The sequence below is a fragment of the Limulus polyphemus genome, unplaced genomic scaffold, assembly GCF_000517525.1.
Source record: "Limulus polyphemus unplaced genomic scaffold, Limulus_polyphemus-2.1.2 Scaffold668, whole genome shotgun sequence".
NCBI lineage: Eukaryota > Metazoa > Arthropoda > Merostomata > Xiphosura > Limulidae > Limulus > Limulus polyphemus.
This window is the reverse complement of record NW_013666278.1, coordinates 341,934-365,421: the sequence shown is the minus strand read 5'-3', so window position 1 is coordinate 365,421 and position 23,488 is coordinate 341,934. Positions and strand designations below refer to the sequence as shown.

The following is a 23,488-nucleotide window of genomic DNA, read 5'->3' as shown; positions in this document are numbered from 1 at the left end:
CACGAACTCCACGAAGCGAAAGGAAGATCTACTAGATATTAATTAAATTATAAATATATCAATTCATATGAATATCACTGAAAATTTTCATTTTTTCTGAAAAGGTGGTGTCTATTTACTTGTGACCACGCTGTGTATATTGTTTGTTTGGAATTAAGCACAAAGCTACACAATGGGCTATCTGTGCTCTGCCCACCACGGGTATCGAAACCCGGTTTCTAGCGTTGTAAGTCCGCAGACATACCAATGTGCAAGTGGGGGCAAGTATAGTATTACATTGTTGCTTAGTAAATTCAAATTTTGGAATAATTACTTCTATATCTACTTAATTATCAAATAGATAATTAAATACCATGATTAAATCATTCAAATTTATTTTAATGTATAATATGGTAAAATCATAAGTAGTAACAGAGTTGGCTGTTTTTAAATAATTTAAATTAGTTAAAGATTCCAAAACTGGAATGATATTTTTGATAATCCAAGAATAATGGTCCGAATCATTTGATAACAATAATTCTATTTTTTCTAATAAAACATCTAAAGTGTTATTGAGTATAACAGAAACAGATTTAGTAACTGTATTTAAATAGTTTCTAATAAACCTGAACTTAACAAGAATTTTATGCAATTACGGAATTGCATATAAAATGGCAAGTTAGAACAAGAACAATCTATATGTATATTCCATTTTTAATGGCTTTCTTTAATTTAGTAATAATTGTATTTTACCTAAAATGTTTTTTTTTTGTAAATGTGTTGTAGTATTAGTTTCATTAATTAAAATTTGTGCATATAATGTTTTACATACAAAACCAAAATTGCAAACAGCTTTATCAATTGGAGGTAATAATAAATTTTTCTTGAGCTTTCCTTATTTTATTTTTAAAGATATTGAAAGTTTAAAGTTTTTGATCGTTTTTTTATGGAATTAATAAAATGTAGTTTACATTCATAAACGAAACATGGGGGATAATATAATTGTTTACTATTTTGATAACGTAATCATCAATATTTTTCCGAATCTTTTAAAATTTCAATTTTTTTTTGTCAATTTTATAATTCTAAATTTAGTACCTTTTTCTAAAATTGATCTTAAGTCCTTATCTTTTAGAACTTCCAAATCACCTGTAAAATATAATTATGAAAACAGTTCACAAAAGCACTATTTTTATAGTTACAAAGTAATTTGTCAATTTCTCTTGGATTTAATTCTTGAATACATTTTTGTGGTTAAAAAACAGAGGCCCTATAGGTGTATTATACTTAAAACTAACTATGGGTTGTAATGATTTGATGGGAAAAATTTCTTCTTGAACACTTTTATAAATTAAGTAAGGTAAAGATAAATCATCATATATCTTATGTTTGAAATCTATTACTATATAAGATTTTTCTTTGTTTTTTACCAAAAATTTTTTAGAATTGGATTCCATTTTAATCAAAATTTAATCAGGTCTACAATTAAATCGTTAATGTGAATATGTTTAAATTCAAAATTGTCAAACAATTAAGTTTTATATTGTTTAAAAAAATGTTTTATTATAGAGTTTAACATATTAACAGATCTGTCAAAAGGAAAATCTAAGTTTTTACAGAAATCATCAAAATTAATCTTTTTTTTTCCTATTTTTACCTTTACCCCTATTTTTTATTGTGACAGGTAATTATCTGAAATAAATAAATATTTTCACTTAAAAATTAAGCATTTTGTTTTGAAAACCTTTATTAAAACCGTTATTTAATCCCTAAGGATAAAGAGTTTTTTCTTTCAAGATAAAGTGTTCTTCTCTATCTGTTAACAGCTTTGCATTATATATTTTGTCCAAAATAGCAAGTGAATGTTTGTTAAAATGATCTATTTCAAGAACTTTGAGATCTATGCAGGTTAATTCTTGAATGCAAAGGATTAGTTATGGCTGAAGACGGCTTGAATGGGTAATGATGAAAAACTTTAATATAAGTTTAACATAACAGCAAATGTACAACGTTTCGACAAGGTTTTGTCATCATCAGGTACCTCAAAGTGGGTTCCTCGTCACCGAAAAGGATTAGTTGTTTGTCCTACATATTTAAGACTACACACCCCACAAGTTAACAGATAAATTACATTATCCATTTTACAAAGTGGTTTATCTTGACGTAAACGCTGAAAATCCATAGGGGCCGCGGGCCGGACAAGTTAAGCATCTTGAACTATTGCAAATAAACTTTTCATAAATTAAAGTAGCAGATATAAATTATTGGTAAATAGCTAGCTAGGCTGAGAACCAATGTACAGTTGCCGTAGAAGATTCATAAATAGGAAAATTTTGAAATAGGAAAAAAAAGGGCGACAAATCAACACCGTAACACCATTTTTCACCAAAAATAAATAAATAGCTCTAATACTTTGAGTTACATTAACTGTCAATATAGGCGATTAAAAGAGCACTATAAAACAATAATGAACTTAGTACATAACAAACATTACCAAACTAAAAATTAAACAATTATATTCTATTATCAGCCCTAGTTGTCAACTTTAAGTCATAACGGATAATATCTGTGGTCATAGCGCCCAAACACGTTGGAGATATTCCATCTATCAGACAAAATTAGCCATCAGCTATTCAAAATCAGTTAAGGATTAGCAGTTGAGCGCTTATATCCACAACGTCTCAACTCCTACAGCCTTTCGCTGTCTGCAGATATAACTTTAAAGTAGAAATAATACCGCTCTAAAAATTCTACAAGGTAAAACTCCCAACCTCCATCCAGAACTAAAAAACTTTTGTTTGGCATACCAGATCGGAAAGACTAACTTCAGGTTGCTGGGCTTGTCACAGCTCGCCCGCGTTATGCTTGAACAAGTCTTCAAGCAAAAGGGAGAAGGTTAGGAGTTTAAGATCTATTAAGGTAGGGTTTTTTAGTAACTAGTGAAGGCCATTCTATCACAGACAAAGTGAACAGAAGCCATTAACTACTGAAGGTTAATGAATACTACATAATAAAGTCAATAACTAGTGGTGACTAATTAATAACATGCAAATTGAAGGTTAATTAATAAAATACAAATAGTGCGATAATCGAGCGATAATTTAAGTGTGTTTATCACTTTCACCATCTCAAATCACTATAGAAGTTTATGAAAGAAGAATTAATACAAAATATGTACAGAAATTAAATGAACTGCAAGGCTAATGGAAATAATTAAAACAAAGCCTAGAATAATTCCCTCCTTTTTCAAAACCCAACAGTTTGACGTCAAATCAACCATCCATAAACCTCATATAAAAGACACGATTTTAAATAAGAACAAAGTATATGTTATACAACTGGTAAATTAGTTTCAAAACACTAATAATGAAGTCATTCAAAAGTTTTACTGATGAAAGTTAATATATCCGAACGTTAAGGATACGCTGCTGTGGCAATCAATGGTTTAGTTTATTTGGACGTTGGCGTAAAGCTACACGAAGGCTATCTACGCTAGCCGTCCCTAATTTAGCAGTGAAAGACTAGAGGGAAGGCAGCTAGTCATCATCACCCACCGCCAATTCTCGGGCTACTCTTTTACCAACGAATAGTGGGATTTACCGTGACTTTATAACGCCTTCACGGCTGATAGGGCAACCATGTTTGCGAGTCAAGCGCCCTAACCATCTGGCCATGCCAGGGCAATCAAATAATTTCTTTTTAAATAACTCTCTCTTTTTTGTTTTATTAAAAGTACATTTGGATACAACTAAGTATATAACCTTACCTGTCATCTTGCAGCACATTAGCGTCTTTAAGAGTAAGCTTTTTCTCGCTAATCTTGCGGGTAGGCTGTCTTGAATAAAGAAATCGTCCGCTTTCACTCGTGTAGCCACTGGAGATATCTTCTACTCTGTACAAAGGACTTTGCCCAATCACTTCTCCATCACTCATGTAGCCTATCACAATATTAGTAGAATCTATATCCGGAAAACAACTTACGTCTAGTAGGGCACGACTATTGCCTAGCGCCCTCTTTACAGGGACACCATAAATTTTGGACGAGTCATCTGTCGTCAGCCTGTGTTGTGATAGTGGTCGTCTGCCATCATCAGTATTCCTGACATCTGTTTGTAACGGGAAGTTGGCCATATACAACCTATTTGTCAAGTTGCGACTGGAAGACAAATGACCACGCATATAACCGTAAGGCGAGGCACGTGTGAGAGGAGGCATGGGTTTTATATTGAGCATGACGTCATCTGATTCTTCTATTACTGCCATATCCCGAGAGAGGAGGCCTGTAGCACAAGAATCATATAATTCACATTTCTTCATAACGTATGGCGTTTCTTTCACTTGATTAAAATATTCTGCATCTGAGATGCCTTCTAACGTCTTGATTTGTTGTGTTACTAGTGGATACCTAGACATTTGACAGAACTGGTCTTCATTTTCCTGACTTTCTGCTTTCCTCAAAGGCCCCAAATCTTTTCTTATTAGCTTGTTTTCGGTATGACATGACACTGTATTCAGCTTTCTTAGATTGGTTTTACTAGATTCTCTGTTCATGATAGGCAATACTTTTGCGACAGAAACGCTAATCTGCGGTCCGTCTACATAACGCTCAGACTCAGCAAGGCCTAACTTAACGTTAGAGTTAATGTCACTTTTCTGACAAGTCGCGCCTAAGTCTTTGTTTATTTGACGATGATTTGTGGTCTGTAAATCTCTCTGATTTTCACCATTCGATGAATTTAAAGGAATATTAAGAGAGCCTAATAAGTTAAAAGTATTTCGACTTTTTATGTTTTGCTTCCATTCTTTTTCGTCATAGATCGTGTCACTAGAGCTTTTAAAGTCCTGAATATCTTTAGAATGTTTAAACACTCCCTTCACAGCCGCAGTGGGCTTAGGAATGTTACTGTTGACCACTTGATTGGACATCGTTTCACTACTGTTTAGGTAATTGGTTTCTGGGACACTAGGAATCTCTGGTCTGATAGTCTTCAAGACATTTTCAGACTTACGAATGAGCGTATCTAGTCTTAGATGATGAACCGAATTCTGCTTATTTTCAACCAATTGGTTTTCTTCTAAATTTCTAGTTTCTTGAGATTTAGCTCCAGCTGTAATCATTATTTTAGCACAAAGGTTTGAGGATTCGATATTTGCATTCGATGATTCACAACTGTCAATTTCACCAGAATATTTCGAGTTTGCTTTCCGCAAACCCGGGTCACAAGACAGGTCTTCAAACATACACAGTGTAAAGTATTTGTGATTTTTATTTTCAGAAACGGAGTTTGTGTTTTGTTTAGGCTGGTCTTTTTCATTCACACATTCTACATTTTTTGTTCTTTCTGTAACCAAAGTAGGTTCTGTACTCTTCAATTTGACTTTTTGTGTTGTGGAAGGTTTACGGTTGGATATACATTTGTTTTTTTGTGTAGTGGGTTCCTTAGGTAGTGACTTACTTACCTGAATATTTAATTTTGGTTTGAGTTTTTGAATACCACTTTTCGTTTGCTCCAACTTTTTAATGTTTACAGATTGATGGGACTTTTCATTCTGAGTACTATTTCCTTTCTTTTCCAAGTTTTCTTCAAGTGGAGCTGCACTGTTAGTAACGTTTGATGACGTGGAATTCAAAGATGCTGGCTTCTTGGTTACAGTTTCTTTGTGTAAAGAAAAAAAAGAGAGAATTTTTATCTTGTATTGCTTAATAACTAAAAATTTAAATAAAAGTTTATATATTCAACAATCTTTCATCAATTCTTGGCCAAATGTTTGTATATTTTGTAACCTATCTAAGATCCTTATTATTAAGATGAAATACAAAAACACTTAGTGCTGTCAAACTAAGAAATGCATATTATATTAATTATTTACATATGTAATTTGTTTAATGAGACAGGCTCTATGGACATCATGACAAACAATTTTATGATATATGTAATTCAGCATTTCACGCATCACAACAAAACCTTACCAAAACATATATAATGACAAAATATAACATCATATTATTATAAATAGCGTCTGTAACTTTATATTAGTTCATATTAAACAATCGGTACTTGGTTGATTTTCCTCGTATTCTAATAACCTCTGCAAGGCAATGTGGCATGCTGTTAACGAGGTATTTGACGTAATCCAACATTTGTTGGCCATGGCAATCTTGTATAGTACGTGCACTGTGGGCAGTGGCATTGTCATCCTGGAACACAAAGTTATTGTCCAGCCTTGCCCCAGCATATGGCAAAAATATACTATTTATGTGATGCCTGTACGAGACACCATTGACGTTTCCCTGGAGGATATGAAGAACAGTTTCTCCACTACAATGAATAGCTGCCCAAACATGTTCTGCCCCACCACCTTTGTGTTCCCTCATCTGCTTGTTCTCCAGACAAACGACGAACACGAGTCCTACCATAAACTTTAACAAGCCGGAAACAGGACTCATCTAAAAAGATGGCATGTCACCAGTGTCCTAACTGTAAGTTTTCATGCTGTCTTGTCCAAGTAACATAGTAACAGTGGTGAATTCTGATTAATGTCGGTTTGAAGATCTCCCTTCTTGCAAAATAACCTTGTTTTGTCAATATCTTATTCAATGTTATTCTGGATACCCTGGAATAAATGTGTTCATGTTATTCCTGTCGTAAAGTGTTGCAAAACTTCTTTCGACCTTGACGTGTTAACCTGATCAAAACAATGTCATTTTGGGCAGTAGTTTTCGGCGTCTACCAGTAGACTTTCCTGGAAAAAACTTTTTCTGTAGTCCAATGACATTTCAGGTTTCTAGATACAGTACACTGGTGGTACCCTACTGTTCTGGGAATGTTCGTTTGCTTCATACCATTAGTGGACAGTCGAATAATTTGATGCCATAGAACTTTGGCACGACTCTACACTAAGTACCGATATATTGTCTGAACAAAGTGTTGATCTGTTTCTAAAAATATTATACCAAAAGCACACAGATATGTATGTGTGTGTTTTGACGAACAAATGCTTAAAACAACTCATACAGACCAGAGTAGCAACTGGTACACGTTTGTACGATCATAGGCCACCTTCTCTGTTACTCTCCGGGCATTTACTCAATAACTACTTCATGCATGTAGACAATAACATCAATATAAAACGGTATGCAAATATTTTAGCCAAGATTGTACATTAATGTAAATTCATCACAATAAAATTTATTATACTTTAGATAAACATATGTAATAATGAGAGGGGCAATTAACGTGTGGTTAGTGCAAAAGCAATCTTTACTCGCAAAAGAATTAACATTTCTCTGAGTTAAATTTCTTAACTAAAATACAAATTTCCAAAAAAACTTATGCTAAAGTATTTCACGTAGATTGAAACAAATTGTGAAAACTCATACATCCGATTCGAATGAATTTATTAATTACTAAATAACTAATCAAGATTACTACGACATTAAACGGAGAAAAAAATCAAATTATTTCTATAACGTTAGCGATGAGGATTTTAAATTCTGTCAAGTTAGGAAATGTATTTTTGTTATTTCTGTTATCGTGTTAATGATCCCCAAGTAACATAGTACAAAAATGACAAATATAACAAAACTTAAAAACTAGAGGAGCACTCAGTAGAGCGCATATCACCGCCACGCTTCGTTGATCATATTCGGCCCTAAAAAAATACGAAAATGTGTCCGTGTGTCCGTCGTTGTGAACGAACACCGATCATTTTTGGCAGAACAATGAGGAATAATATTCTACATAAATACATCAAGTTCAATCCAAATCCAATGATTTTTTGACTGAGTTATAGAGCAAAAATAGTGTGAAATCGATTCCCATGTCAACATATAGGAATTTTTCAGATTTTTGTGACCTTGATCCTCCAAAAACTAATCTCTTCTATGGTAGGTCATAGTCCAAATGCATACCAATTTTCGACCCAATCTCTTTAGTTGTTTTTGAGAAATCTTGCTGACAAAAACACACACATACAGCGGTGAAACATAACCTGCATCCACCGTGGGTGAAATACCATGAGACCAGTTGCCTCAAAAGCAAAATGAATATTTTTTACTAACAAGTGAGTATTTTATTATAAAGTTCATATTTACAGTACACTTATGTCTTATTTTTACGCTTATGTTTTCTCAAGGTTCAAAGAGTGTTCAAAAACTTCCATCTTTATCTAATATGCATTATCAAAAATAATATTATTTCTATCAAACAGAAATTATTCTAAACAAAGTAACGCACACTGACTTGGTGTTAAAGTTGGATCTTATATTATACTAATTTAATTGAAAAAGCAAGCCTGGAACTTATAATTACTAAAAACAATATTTATAATACGAAATTAGCATTGTTCCGGGAAACATGATGACTGTAAACTGTAAATGTTATTTAGTCGTTGACCAACGGCCCGAATACTTTTTTGTTGTCATTTGTTAATTATTTTCAGCAATTGGAATTTTCAACATAAAAACGACATAAATACCACTGGTAACGTTTTTATAGACAAATGAGTTAAAATTGAAAAGGAGAAAATATTTCGAAATTAATTAACACTTTTATGTCAGTTTGATAAAATTTTAACTATGTCATAACTGAAAGCAGCTGTTGCAAAGTACACTGACTGGCTACTTTATCAGTACCTCCAGTATAATCAAACTGGATCACCTTTCATTGCATTAACATATTTAAATAGTTCAACGTTATTGACAACTGTAGCTGTCTTATTCGATCTCAGATCATTCTTTGAAGAATATGAGTGGTATAGAGTTGGTTCATATATATCGACAGAGGATTAAAGTGGCTAGTGCGAATTCCAAGTTCATTCTACAAGTGCTCAAACTGACGAATATCTGGTGATAGTGCTAAGCTTAGAAAACATTGAACCAATTTTAAACAATATGAGTGCGATTTATTGTTGCATTATCATCTTAGAAATGTTTTTATCCACCAGGGTGAAAGTACAGTATAGTTGAGTGGACATGACCGTACACTCCGGATGTTGGTTGCAGCTTTAAAACAATCAAAGAAACGAATTCCTGTGAAGACAACGTTTCCCTGCACTACTACACCACCTATAGCAGTTTGTAGTGACAGAACAATATAAGCAGCGTCATGTGCCTTATACAATACTTTCCATATTTTTACTCTACCTCAATACAAAAATCGGTAAAATGCACTTATTAGATCAGGACACACACACTTACTGTTATTCATCGACATAGTTTGCAGTATAAGCACAACTGAAGCTGCGCTTTACTGTTTATACCAGAAATTAGCTGTTTTATTCTAGTTATCGGATGTCATATTACAGTTTTTGTAATGATTTTCTCATGATACGTTTAAGATAGTTGACCGATGTTGACAAAATGACTAAGTTAAAACAAATATAGCGTCAGTTATACTTTATAAGCATGTCTTATATGTTGTTGTTTTTTGTCAGCCACCACCGATTAGAAAATTAGTGAGAGAATCTTTCTTTTCGATTTTCTCTGTTACTAAACTCTGATAAAAGATATATTTGAAAGTCGATCAAACTAAGATACGACTACATATTTGCATTTTAGGGCTCAAGAAGTCACTTTACACATCACATGATCATTTTGTAAATAGAGTTTTGGAAGTGTATATAAGCGTCCACAAAAGTCGCCAGTCACTGTACTTCTTTAGAAGGAAATAGCCCTAATTTCTACAGCATTTTATCTTATTGTTGTTATTTTTTTCCCTACATTTTTAACAATAATTCAGAACTTACTATAATTAATCGTTTTCGTTTCGCTGCTTTTGCTTCTTGGTAAATTTCTCCCAAATGTATTCTTTGAAAAACTGTTAGCATTGACTTTCGTGCTATCGACGCTCGGAGAAGTGAGATATATGGATGCCTCCGGTCTTTCTGGGGTCGAACCAGAGCTGGGGTCGCTATTAGAGGAATCACTTCGTTCACTTCTAGCTGAACTAAAACCACTGCTACTACTTGTTCGCTTTGAGAACCCGCCACCTAGGGAAAATATATTCAGCTAATTTTCTAACTTGTGATTAAATTTAGTTGGTTGAAACAGTGAAATATACATCACGGCGTTATTAGAATATTTCTATTTAATTCATACACAAAATGTTGTTTGGCTGTATCAATACTCTTGATTTTGTAAAAGTAATTGTATTTGATAGAGAAAAAAAGAAACGTATTCTGTAATTTTTTGGCACTTAGAAAGTGACTTAAAATCATAAAATGTATGATATTTCATAAATAAATTTTAAACATCACTAACCTTTGGCTTTTTCTCCAGGTGTTACTTTGTAATTGAAAAAACTAAATTTATCTAACATAGAGTTATTATTAGAGGATGTGTACTTGTGTCCAACAGGATGTACATCAGGTGATGTATTGCGCAGCGTAGCACCCGAACGGATTTTAACCGGAAGATGTCGTATTGACGAAACCGATAAAGGCCTGAAAAGATAGGACAATATCCCCGAATTTCGGTAAACAATTTAAAAGTAATTGATCAAATATCTCACCTATGCTATAATAAGCACATTTGTTACATAACTAGCTTCGGATCAGTAAAATAATAGTATAATAAAATTTTTCTAATCTAAAGGGTCCTAAGGTTTGAAATAAATAAAGGAATTTTAGTATTTGAAAACTAAAGTACAATGAAGTAAAGAATGCTAGAAGATAGAGCGATTCCAACATCTAAGTTTCCGTTATTCTTATCGTCTCAGTGGCTAACAAGAGCATCTGTTACATTCAAATTACGATACATTTCCTATAATGCTTCTTTAATTTCAGTTGCTCTGATGGCACAACAAAAAGCTTGAGAGCTTATAACGTTAAACATTGGGGTTCAATCCTCTCTGTGGAAACATTGTGTGGTTTAGCGCTTAACGAAAAAAAATAAACAAACCCTAAAACAATTAACTTCTGCTACAGTAAATACAATATGCCTAACCCAGAATGTAAGCATAATACACCTAACCCAGAGTATAAGCACAATATGCCTAGCCCTGGGTATAAATGCAATATATTTAACCTGGAGTATAATTACAATATGCCTGAACCAGGGTGTAAATACAATATGCCTAAACCAGAGTGTAAATACAATATGCCTGAACCAGGGTATGCTTAAAGCAGCTACCATATCATTACAGTGACATAAGTTTAAGTTCAAGTCAAAGATTGAACAGTTATCACAACTTCAATAATTGATAACTACTGTATTAACATGATATATATATATATATATCACCTTAAAATCATCACTGAGTTACACTAAAGAAAATATCATATGGTGAATTAGGAGCTACGTTGAATGCAAATTCTGTTTTACAACACATTAATAAAATGATGCAACATGAGTGGTAAATGGTGTTATATTTTGATGTATCTATGAGACAACACCTACTGTTTGAGCTAAAGCGTTTTGAGGTGAACTTACTTGCATTTTATCTGTTTAACTTACAAGAACAAATGACTTGGCGAATAACTCTCAAAATGAAATTAAGATAGTGTTAGTTTAACTCTGATAAATACACACTCGAGTACGTAATTAATATCATAACATATACCGGCACTGGGTTTTCAAATTATATAGAAAACTGACACATGTAATCTTGATTCAAATGAAAGAAAAAATGTTCCAATAAAAACATGACAATAATAAAAACTATTCGGGACTTTTGCGTATTATAACTTCATATAAATCCAATCAAGCAAATCTCATTCAGTTTTAGGAATTTTTCATAACATTTGGCAAAAAATCTGTAAGTAAAATTTTATCACTGTTTGAAGTACGTTTGACTTCCTAAGCGTTAATATTTTTTATTTAGAAACTATATATATGTTCTTACCGAGATTTACTTTTGTCTGCACTATTTCTATCTCTCCTTACGGTACCACTTTGTGGTTGAGGTATAAATGATACATGAGGAGAGTTGGATATTGCATTGCCACCAGATGGTGCTTTTGGAACAATGCGTCCGTTTCCTGTAAAAAAATCAATAAAAAAAATCATAATTTTAACTTCAGTCTGTTTGAAATAAGCTCCTTATCCAGGCAACATTAAATACTCATACTTTTGTGACAGATAATATTTATATTGTAAAACTATATTCATTGAGTCCGAATCCAAAACGAAGTTAACAAAATGTTTTTTCTGCACCGTTGCAATTCTGTGCTAACAAAATCAACTTTTTCTAATGACTTACTAATGAATGCTTTGATAAAGATAACATATATATATATATACATACATACAGTGCTGACGAGAACAATTTGATACACAAATTACAATAATTATTTCTAATATAGTTCTGTGGTGATGTTACTCCGGTTTATAACATGAAAATGACGGTGTCCGGAAAGAATGAAAATCCTTGTCAGCGGATAAAAGGTGTAAATCTTGTGGCATTCTCAAGTAAAATTGGTTGTACTTATAGAGCTTCACCAGATAAGTCCGCTTAAAATTATTCTCGACATATACGGTTATTGCATAACAATGATGAATTAATACGGTTAAGTTTAACTCTGGGAATGTCAAACAGACTGGACACAATGTATAATACACCAGGACAAGAACCTTTATTGAACGTAAATAGACAAAACAACAACAACAAAACAGCTCTTTTTTTTGTCACCATCATAAGCTAAAGAAAGTTTACATTTGTGGAGTCGCCTAGGACTTCTTGAAATCAACCTTCCAGCTCGCAAATAAACCTTAGTTTCTTTGTTCTGGTGGCGTCACCATGTGATGATCACTCTCTTTCGACATTTGTTGATAGATTTCACCAAACGGTCCAACGAAAAATCCTCTGCCATTTTTCCAAATCAAGAGAGTAGCATCTGATTTGACAGTTCATTGGGAAGAAACCTTAACGGTCGTTTAGGCCCCATGGTTTTTATTAACTTGCACATATTCAAAACTACATAGTAGATTCAGAACCAGCATTAATACTAAGAAAGAAAGGAACCTATGGTATATTCCTATACCACAACCTTTCGGATACTTCTAGAGGGAAGTTGAAAAAACAACTAAAATAGAATTTCCTTATATTATATATTATTCACCAGAGGTTCTCAAACTGAGATCAGCAAAACGGTCTCAGCTCATGTAGAAATATTCACTGATATCGGCCAAAAGAATATTTTCCGCAAGAATTTTATTTATTGTGAAAAATATGAGATATTTTCAAAGAGCAAATTACAATGAAAGTTTGTTTGTTTGTTTTTGAATTTCGCGCAAAGCTACACGAGGGCTATCTGCGCTAGCCGTCCCTAATTTAGCAGTGTAAGACTAGAGGGAAGGCAGCTAGTCATCACCACCCACCGCCAATTCTTGGGCTATTCTTTTATCAACGAATAGTGGGATTGACCGTCACATTATAACGCCCCCACGGCTGAAAGGGTGAGCATGTTTGGTGTGACGGGGATTCGAACCGGCGACCTTTCAAATTGCGAGTCGAGCCCCCTAACCACCTTGCCATGCCGGACCTACAATGAAAGTAAGGTTTCTCAGAGTGGCTATTATTTAAAATTTATTCTAAGGTTTTTAGAGGGCCTCGAACTAAAGGGTTTGGGAACACATGAATCAGGGTACAGATTTTCCTAAAGCACGGGTTAGCAACATAGTTTCACAATAAATAGTAAATTCAAAGAAATGTATAGCATGAAGATGACGAAGTGTGCATACGTTAACAAATATCCCCAGTTTCAGAGAACTCACTGTAAAAACATTTTGTGTGCAATTTCAGGACGATTCTGTGCCTATCAAACTTCGGAAACGGAAATATGAACTGATTTTATTCAGTATTTGAAATAAGGTGACTTGCATATACATATTGCTAACAAAACAAGTTTAATACATTTACACACTCTTTCGTACACTAATCTGGAAAGGCAATAATATGGAAAACACATACATTAAGTATGTGTACGGAATCCAAGAAAAATGCAATAGCTGTCTGGACATTAATAGAAACATCAATACTGGAACTTTTAAAAATAATATTCAATCTGTGGAGCCTTATACGACTAATGTAAGATTCTGAATTGAGGTAACTTAAAATGCGAGGTAACAATGGCTTTGCGCATAGCCGTCCCTATGTTTAAATTGATAGACTTGAGGGAAGATACATTCTTTTTTGGTTGAATAGTAGAATTTTCCTATATTCTTATAGCGTGCCCACGGCCTCAAAGTGCGGAAAGTGTTTTTGCGGCAAAGGGTTTTGAACTGTGAATCTTTGGACATGATAACCGTTAAGTCACTGTTGGCCTAGAATACAATAAATTTCCCGACATTTTCAGGTTATAGCCCTACCCCCTATGAAAACAATAACTATGTTCCATTAGCTTCATTGTATAGGAAATTTATATTTCTACTAAAAATTGACGTTAACCTATCTACTTGTCTTCATTATTGCATGTTATTGCAGCTTAAAATAGTTCTTTGCAAATCTTAGCTCAATTAAATAATTGATTTGTTTATATCCTTATATTAGTTCCTGGTTTACTGAACATAAAAGAAGAATGCTGTGAAACGAAATGGCCGGGAATGAAATTTAACGTTAGACAATAGAGTTGTTTTAATTAGGCTTACCTTTGTGTAAGTTTGACCGTGAAGGTCATGGTTACGGTATATATATATATATATATATACATATATGTCAAGTAATTAAATCAATTAATTCTTGCTTATTCGTGATGTAATGAAACCAATTTTTGCATGAAGTCAAATATAGCGAGTATTGTTTTTTTATATATTTACTTTTGTTATATATTATGCAACGCACGTCCTTTTTTCTACATCACGAGATTATAAGCGATAACATTACAATGTCGCACACAACTCACGTGAACGAGATGGATTCTCACGATCTTCACGGTCTCCCACTGTTAATAACAAGAGACGAAAGAAACATCACGGACTTCAACAAGTGTGCATAATGCAGGAATGTTTGCAACTACGACCATCAGTTTTACATTTGGGGTTGAAGGTATCACTCACTTTAACATGACCGTTATCGTTAAAATGTAAGAGACTGAACTTCCTGAAAAGATTACCACCTGTGTATCCAATTACATTTATAAAACACTTGCCACGGGAAAAAGAGCTCTATGACACTGAGGTAAATGATTAATGTCATACCGTCATGTGCGTTTAAACTATAATTTTTATGTTTGAATCAGTTATGACATGTTAGCACAAACTAATTACTCTCGCCCCGAAGGGAATGTATTGCAATCGGGTTTCTGTGTGTCTGTGTTTCCGCGCGCGTATCTCGAAAACTAATAGACCGATGAACACGAAAATTTACACAAGATGAGACGTTAGTATGGGACAGTCCTCCCCAAAATGGTCCGTATCCGGATTCTGGATCACTTTGAAGCATTGTTTCAAATGAGAAGATAAGGCAATGTCGCGGTTTCGGATTAATAACTCTGTAAAATGTAACTGGATTTGTACCAAGGTTGAGCTTCTTCATCACACTGCAATAAATAATCCGAATCGTTGATCATTCTGGATCTGAGGAGGACTTTCTGAGTTATTGAAAGTTGAAATTTGACGTTATCCAATATAAACAAATGCAGTCTCGAAAAGGAACGAGGGGTATGCAATATCTCTGATTGTTCTTATTGGACTTGAAAATAAGTCAGACAATTTTTATTTTCAAATACAGCTAATTGCATTAAGTTATGTTCAATGTATTAAATTAAATCTCAATCATAATTCCGTGTTAAGGCCAAGACAATGCACATTTTTTTAACATTGTACCATAAAATTAGAACATTTATGTAAAGCAGCTGTTTCAGTGGACCTTTAGGCAGAGTAGACACAACAGGCTTCGAAAGCTATAATATATTTCAGTTGCCTGTTGGTACAGTATAGAGACTGAAACAGATGGTCATGTATTTGTAGCATGCATGTATTTGTAGCACTGACTTCTTAACCAAGGTTGAGGGAGTAACGGAGCAGAAAGTATAGTTTCTACATTTGATATTTTGGTTTTGAATTTCCCGCAAAGCAACACGAGGGGTATCTGCCCTTGACCTCTTTAATTTAACAATGATAGACCAGAGGGAAGGCAGCTAGTCAACGCCACCCACCGCTAACTCTTGGGCTACTCGTTTACTACAGAATAGTGGGATTGACCTTCACATGATTACACCCCCATGGCTGAAAAGTCGAGCATGTTCGATGTGATTTGTAGCTTACATGTGGCATATCAATGAAAACAGGTTACGTCAGCGTTAAAGACCGAAATATAATGAACTTGTAATATCAGGCTTGAACATACTTAGTCTTACAAGTAACATTCAGGTCTCATAATATTCAAGTCATAGTCTGATTCATACTGGTATGCTGATATTTATTAAAGCACAGTATAACTTAGTTAATATTGCTCTGATAATTAATATTTAAGGTGCAATTCATCTTACTAAATCCATGCTTGATTAACACATATTTAAGACAGAGATAAACTTACTTGGTTCACAATAGTTTGTTAATTGTCAATTTAAAATACGTTAATTTGGCATAGTATAATTAACGTACTTCTTTCTTGTATATGTTGTTGTTGTTGTTTGAAGTTAAGCACAAACTACACAATTGGCTATCTGTGCTGTGCCCACCGCGAGTATCGAAACCCGGTTTCTAGTGTTATAAGTCCGCAGACATACCGCTATGTCACTGGGGGGCTTCATGTATATAAATATTACAGTTGCGTTTGTCTGTTCAGAACATTTTTTGCAAATGTCTCGATCAAATACTACAAATCTCATATCGTCAGAGGCCTTTGTATGAGGAGTCCGGATGGCATATTGGCTTTTCAATTCAGAATCACTTTACCTGTCTTTTTGCTTAGTCAAACTTTCTAATGCAAAGAGTAAGGTACCCGATTGCACAATGTCGTTATCATTACTTGACGACTGGCTTAGATTTCAACTTTAATTTTTTTATTTATAAAGTATTTCACACAAACAACACTTAATCCGCGTATAATTTCCCAAAAAAAGAACATTACACTAAATACAATTTTTTATGGGATTTCTCGACTTATTTAGGTCTAAAATATACATGTGTAGTTCGTTCAAAACCATATGCTTATCATTTGGTGAACACGCATTTAGACGTTTCTGCATAATCAGCTATGTTTGCTTTCAATACAACTTTACATTTACTTTACTTTGCACTAAGTTAGCTTCGGTTCATTTCATAGTCTGCTATAAACACCTTTTAGCTACTTTTCCTTTATTATGGGTTTTATTTTTTGTTTCTGTGAGTTTCTTTGTTTCAAGTTCTAAAACTGTGTCATACATTGAATGCTCATGACTGTTTTACACTCTGTACACTATTATAAATATCATTACTTTATTTTATTGTTTACTTTACGTGTAGTTTTATTAAATAAATTTATGTCTACGTGAGTTTGTTTGTCTGACCGCGTAAACATTTTCAAATAGATGTATCGATCTAACACAAAGTATTTTTTTTCACACTTAAACTCTCCATCCTTCAACATTTAATAATATATGAATTTATTTGTACACCTTACATTTTGTATTATAAAGAATATACTTCAAGATAATGCATATTTTTGAAGATTTTATGGGTATTTATTTGACAGTTCATCACGTTGATACCAGGCTCACATTCAGTAGTACTCGAATAATTGTTTTAAATCAGTGTATTCGACCGACTTCTACTTGAACTTGTGATAGAGAATATGTGAGTATTAAACGTGAAAACTGCAAATTCACACACACACACACACACACACACACATATATATATATATATATCGCATTACCGTTATCGGTCCAAGTTGTCAACTTATTGTCCTAGTGGATAATGTCTGTGGCAATAGCTGTTGTAATCAATGGTTTGAAAGCTATATATATATATATATATGTATATACACTGAATACACCTGACCCAGCTTAGGAGCTCAGGTGAGACTACTATTAATATATACGATTTTTATATAGTTACCACTTTATTGAGAGTAGAGAAAGGTTAAACCCTTTAACCCTCAGTTAATCAACAACATCGCTGACTCTTAGGCTACTCTTATCAGCCCGAATAGAGGGATTTGACTGTCACACTTATAACATACCCATAAGCTCAACGTGCGGAGATGTTTCAGTACGTGCACCGTATCTAAAACATTGTCTGTATCGAGAGTACAAAACAATATTTATATTTTACCTCCCAAAATCACGACAACGTTCCTGGTGAACGTACTGAATCCCAGGTTCAAAAGATAAATGCCAAGTTCACAATGTATTAAATAACGAGTATACCGAATCGGAGATATATCAGCATCTCAACTAAATAAAACGTATTTATTCGCAGAAGTGATTTAAAAATAAATCTGTACCACAGTTGCATCAAATAATGTAATATTGAAGTTTTAAAATGCTCACATAGTTGAGGCTATAATTGAAAACTAGTATCAGTATATATATATATATAGACGTAGATATACATATAGACACACACATATATATACATATACATACACACACATATATATAAATATACATACACATATATATATATATTTAACTAGTATCAGTATGCATACAGTAAAATACAGTTAAAAACTATTTTGGTGATATCAATAAATTAAAACTTTAGTATTGTTGATAATAGTTTTCAATGAATCTAGTTAATAATAATAACATTGGACGTACCTTTGTTGTTATATCCTGTCTTTATATATTTGTATAGATGTTCAGAAATTAAAATGGAAGCTCGAATATTTAAAAATGAACGTGTCAGATAGAAAGGTTTTAACAAGACACAACAAAGAAACAAAGTCAAATCATTATTGTTTCTGTATGATGAAATTTATAAAGGTCAAATCTCAATAATATTATTAGCACAGTCAGAAATAGGCAAGCAATGGATAACGGAAACAATGTAGTGATTTTTGTTTTCGCAGCAAAAAAAAAAAAAATTAAATGTACTTTACCTTGTGTAGTACATGTTGCCGTAGTTTGTACCATCGTTTCAAGTATACAGAACAGTAAGTATGCGTTTCATATTGTAGTAACTGGACTGGAAATTAGGTATGTATGATTTCGTTATCCGACGTATGCATAAAAGATAAAATTAAATCCAAAACCGTTAGCGTATGATTACCGTGTATGATTTATGTGTACATAAATAATTAATTTCTAAATAACTGTGCTTCATAAACTTATATCAGGTAGTTTTTTTCTCACAGTCTCTAGAAAGCACACAAAAAGCGAAAAGAACATTGCAAGCAAGAACGAACTGTATGTTTCTCTAGGTTAGTATTTTATAAGGAACAGAGAGTTTCGAATCACAATGTTCGTAATTAATGCTGATTTCTAAACAAGTCCTAGCTCGTATATATTTCCAACTTAAGGTTTGACTAATCAAAAGCATAATTATCTTCCATAAATAAATGAATTTTTTTTAGCAGTGCTATAAAGCTAGAACATAAATCCTTTGTGAATGGGTAATAAAACATATAGCATATTAAGTGATTGAATTTATTATTATAATTGGTTCGATAACAGATCCGTTTACCAAAAAAAAAACACACAAAGTAATGCCTGTTTATCAATTCCAGATACAAATTATATTTACATGGATAGAACGGTTCATCTAAAATTAATCTTTTCTTAAAATGTAATCTAGTTCTTACCGCAAACGGGATACCTCACGCCTAAAGACATTCTGATATAGGATTGTATTGTGAAGATGAAGAACGAAGGAATGTTACGGTAATAGAAACAGTACCAACGAGGTCTTTTGAAGAATTACATGTACGTAGCTACACTTTTATTTCTCTAATTGAAAACCGGTATATTTAGGTTTATATGGGGTTATTATAGCTGATTGTTCAAGAGTAGTTATTGGCCCATTATTGTCTGCGGTCTCATCTCTTAAAGAACTACAGTCTGTTTCTTATGATTTGGTTTCTTAGAAAATTAAAACAGAAAATGGGCCTACAAATGGAGTTTCAGCAAGTAGTTCATTAAAAAAAATTAGCCTCACGCGGAATATCTTCCCTATAGGCATCGATAAGTGTATATATTTCACATTATTACTGCATTGTAACTATTACTCAGTGTAACTAGCATTTTTAAAAACTAATAATCAGAAGGTTTCTAGAGCTTTCATAGGGCTATTGTTGACTCACAAACTTTCTGATGAAATAAAATGTAGTAGTTTATTAGAAAATAACAGTTCTAAAATATTGTACACTGATATATAAAACATTTTCTACAATTCATTAAAGCAATGGACAATAGCTTTACTTCCTTATGCAACACGTTTAAACTTTAAATAGGCTTACATTCTCTGTTTATGTAAACAGAGATATCCATGTTGTTGTAATGTGTTCTATGGTTGAATGGCTTCTTCTTAATTATTTGATAAAAAATAATGCCAAATCCACGTAAGATTAACTAATTAATTAATTTCCTAAATAAACATATTGTTAGGTTCTGTATAGGGACTGGGATTCTTTTCGGTAGATGTCTATGACTTGTTGGCGATAAATATCAACAATAAATGCACAGCACATAATCGACTTGTTTTAAAAATAATATACTCAAAACAAGTCAAATGTATCTACAAAAATTCTTCACACAAAGGATATCACAGTTGTATCTAAAACTCTCACATATAAGTAATGAAGTTATTCTAAAGAAGGAGGCTAAGACAAAACGAATGTTATGGGAAAATTTAACAATGACACAACAGAGTTTTATAGGACATAGCATGAGAAAAAGAGAGATTGAAAACAACATTATGACAGGAAAAATCCCAGGAAAGAAAAGTAAAGGAAGACAAAGACAGATGCTGCTATCAACAATTGCCAATGAACAAGGAATTACCACTATAGAAATGCTAAGAGAAACAGGAGACAGGGATCACTGGAAGACCATGCTCACTAACGCCCTGGATAGGTATGGTACCTAGAGAGAGATAAAGAGATCTAAAACTCTAAATAACTACTTTCTTGTCACAAATCCACACAGACTGGTTCAGTTACTTTAGAACCCAACTGACAAGACGAATTATTTTTCTCTACTCTGTTTCTTACAATACAATCTGAGATAAGTTCACTTAATTTACCCCCCCCCCGTGGATTACCACAGCTGTATCCAGAACTTAATATACTTGTCTCCTTTAGAACGCCCTTTGACAAGACTAATTATTCTCTTTTATCTCTGTTAAACTGTGAAACTCACTTTAGATATTGCCTATTACAGCTAAACTAACAATTACATAGTCTAACTTAACTTTTTCCTAACTTACTTTCTGCATCTACACGTATTTATAACACGCGACAGAATAACTTGGAAATCTCTAGCCCTCTAGTAGCAACAATATACATAACTAGAAAAACTTGGAAGCTTCGAGTAAGATGACGTCAACAATATTACTAAAGCCTAGTACAACAATTAAACTGCATACACAACTTACCACTTGTATGAGGTTACCTAAGAAACTTGTCACGACTATCTCTTTTAAAGTAATTAAGTTTTAACACTCTTGTTATGAAAACTAAATAATCATCAATATTAAATCACTAAATAAACCCAATAATAACTCTTAACTTTTTCACTATGCAATTATTTTTCAGGCTGATTCCCAAACATTGTCAGTTATCCACCAACAATAAAAGTATGAATTTGACCCTTTTTATTACATTTTCAATATTGAAAGAAGCCGTATTTTCTGTACCTGACAGTAATATTCCTTGAAAACCGTACTGGATAGTGAAATATAATGATTTAAACAAAAAATTGAGGAAAATTAAAAGAAAAGTGTTCTCCAGTAAATGACATAAATATAAGCAAAACTAAGTCAATAAGAGGCCAAAATCACTACAAAGTATATAAAAAAAATATATTTAGATAAGAATATCAAAGAAACTGTCTTTATATAGTTTCCATATGTACTCCTGCAAAATTGTCAATATGGTAATTAGGCATATAAACATTCAGGTTTCAAGATGTAGAACACAGATTGAAGCACGCATGCAGGTCTGGAGATTGTTTCAAAACAGGGGGATATTTCCGCATGTCGCAGTAGAGGAAAGCTTTTTTTGGTAGCCATGAGATAAATCCGAATTTAGGCAGTCAGTGGGTACAAATGTATATTCGGATATATCCAAACTACGCAGCAAAAAGGTTAAACTAAACAGTCTTGTATATCTAACATGTATAGTACAGTCACGTTTATTTGTCGACCTAATTTCATAAGTAAACCTTTCAACATGTAATCCACAACTGAATATAGGCCTGACTCCAAATACAACGTTTCAATATAAACTGATTGACGTACACTTAAGTTGATAAGGTTAATAAATAGATGCAATAACCCTTAGTTTGAACACTTAATTACGTTTCTGACACTGAACTAAATGAACTGACTTCTAATTCACTGATTACTCATGTTTATATTGTAATCTCGTTGTTGAATATTACACGAACCTTCTCGAGTTTTAACTTTCATGAATTCTGTAGATCTCAACGTCATTGCAATCAAAAGCTCTCTTTTGCAAACATCTTGGGTAAAACATTGAAAATATAGTTTAAAAATATATTAATCATGACGACAGGATCAAAAGTATTGACAACTTATAAAACAACATAACTTTCAGATTGTTATTGTTACGACAGCGGAAGTCACGCGATCCTGGGTGTATGCACACTATGGTTTCTAGCAGGATCGTAACTTATCGGGCAACCTCTCGAATGTCCCAGCGTTTGCTAGACCCTATCTTTTTTAGTATAGATAGATTGAAGAAAAATAATTGATAATTTAGTCAAGCAAACAGTAGACACCGTAAGTAAAGTGTGTGAATCGCTGTGAATCATAGCGTGTGTTTAGCATAAGGGACGTGCTCCAATGAAGTTATATCAAGTTGGTGCACCAATGGAAAGAGTAACCATTGACATTGCTGGTCCTTTGCCCCGAACTGATGCTGGAAACAGGTACATTTGTGTGGTGATGGATTATTTTACCAACTTTATTTCACGTAACTTTGAATCAGCTGTGTTCCATGAAGTTGTTTGGTATACGAAAGACCGGGAAAATTCCACTTCACCCACAGTCTGATTGGATGGTAGAAAAGTACAACTGGACACTGGGACAGGAATTGGCAAAGTTTTATAATAGCCACCAAGATGAGTGGGATGTCTTACTCCCTCCACTGTTCATGGCCTATAGAACAGCAGAGCATGAAGCAACTGGATACACTCCAGCAAAGCTGATGTTTGATCGGGAACTTCAGTTGCCAGGACGACCACCTTCAAAGAGTTGCCTGAAAATATGTCAGAGTTCGTGAAAGTATTATCTGAAAGAATGGATGATATTCATCATCAAGTGCGTTCAAACTTGAAAACGTCTGCTGATTCGATGAAGCTATGTTATGATAAGAAGTCTACTGAAGTCAGCTTTGTACCAGGAGACAAGGTGTGGTTGTATAATCCAAGGAAGACTAAAAGGAAGTCTCCTTAGTTGTCTTCT

General features: G+C 33.4%; 1 protein-coding gene across 1 annotated transcript in view; it reads right to left on the bottom strand.

Moving 5' to 3' along the window:
* Positions 1-19,677, bottom strand: part of LOC106459854 (neuron navigator 3-like) — a gene marked incomplete at its 3' end in the record, with an annotated part of 119,620 nt that extends 99,943 nt beyond the window's left edge. The window contains exons 1-5 of the mRNA XM_013919526.2: positions 19,647-19,677; positions 11,823-11,958; positions 10,241-10,422; positions 9,727-9,969; positions 3,746-5,636 (exon numbers count right to left, since the gene is read on the bottom strand). Of these exons, the coding sequence (XP_013774980.2) occupies positions 3,746-5,636; positions 9,727-9,969; positions 10,241-10,422; positions 11,823-11,958; positions 19,647-19,677 (2,483 nt within the window). The remainder of the gene's footprint in view (positions 1-3,745; positions 5,637-9,726; positions 9,970-10,240; positions 10,423-11,822; positions 11,959-19,646) is intronic.
* Between the last annotated feature and the right edge of the window lie 3,811 nt (positions 19,678-23,488).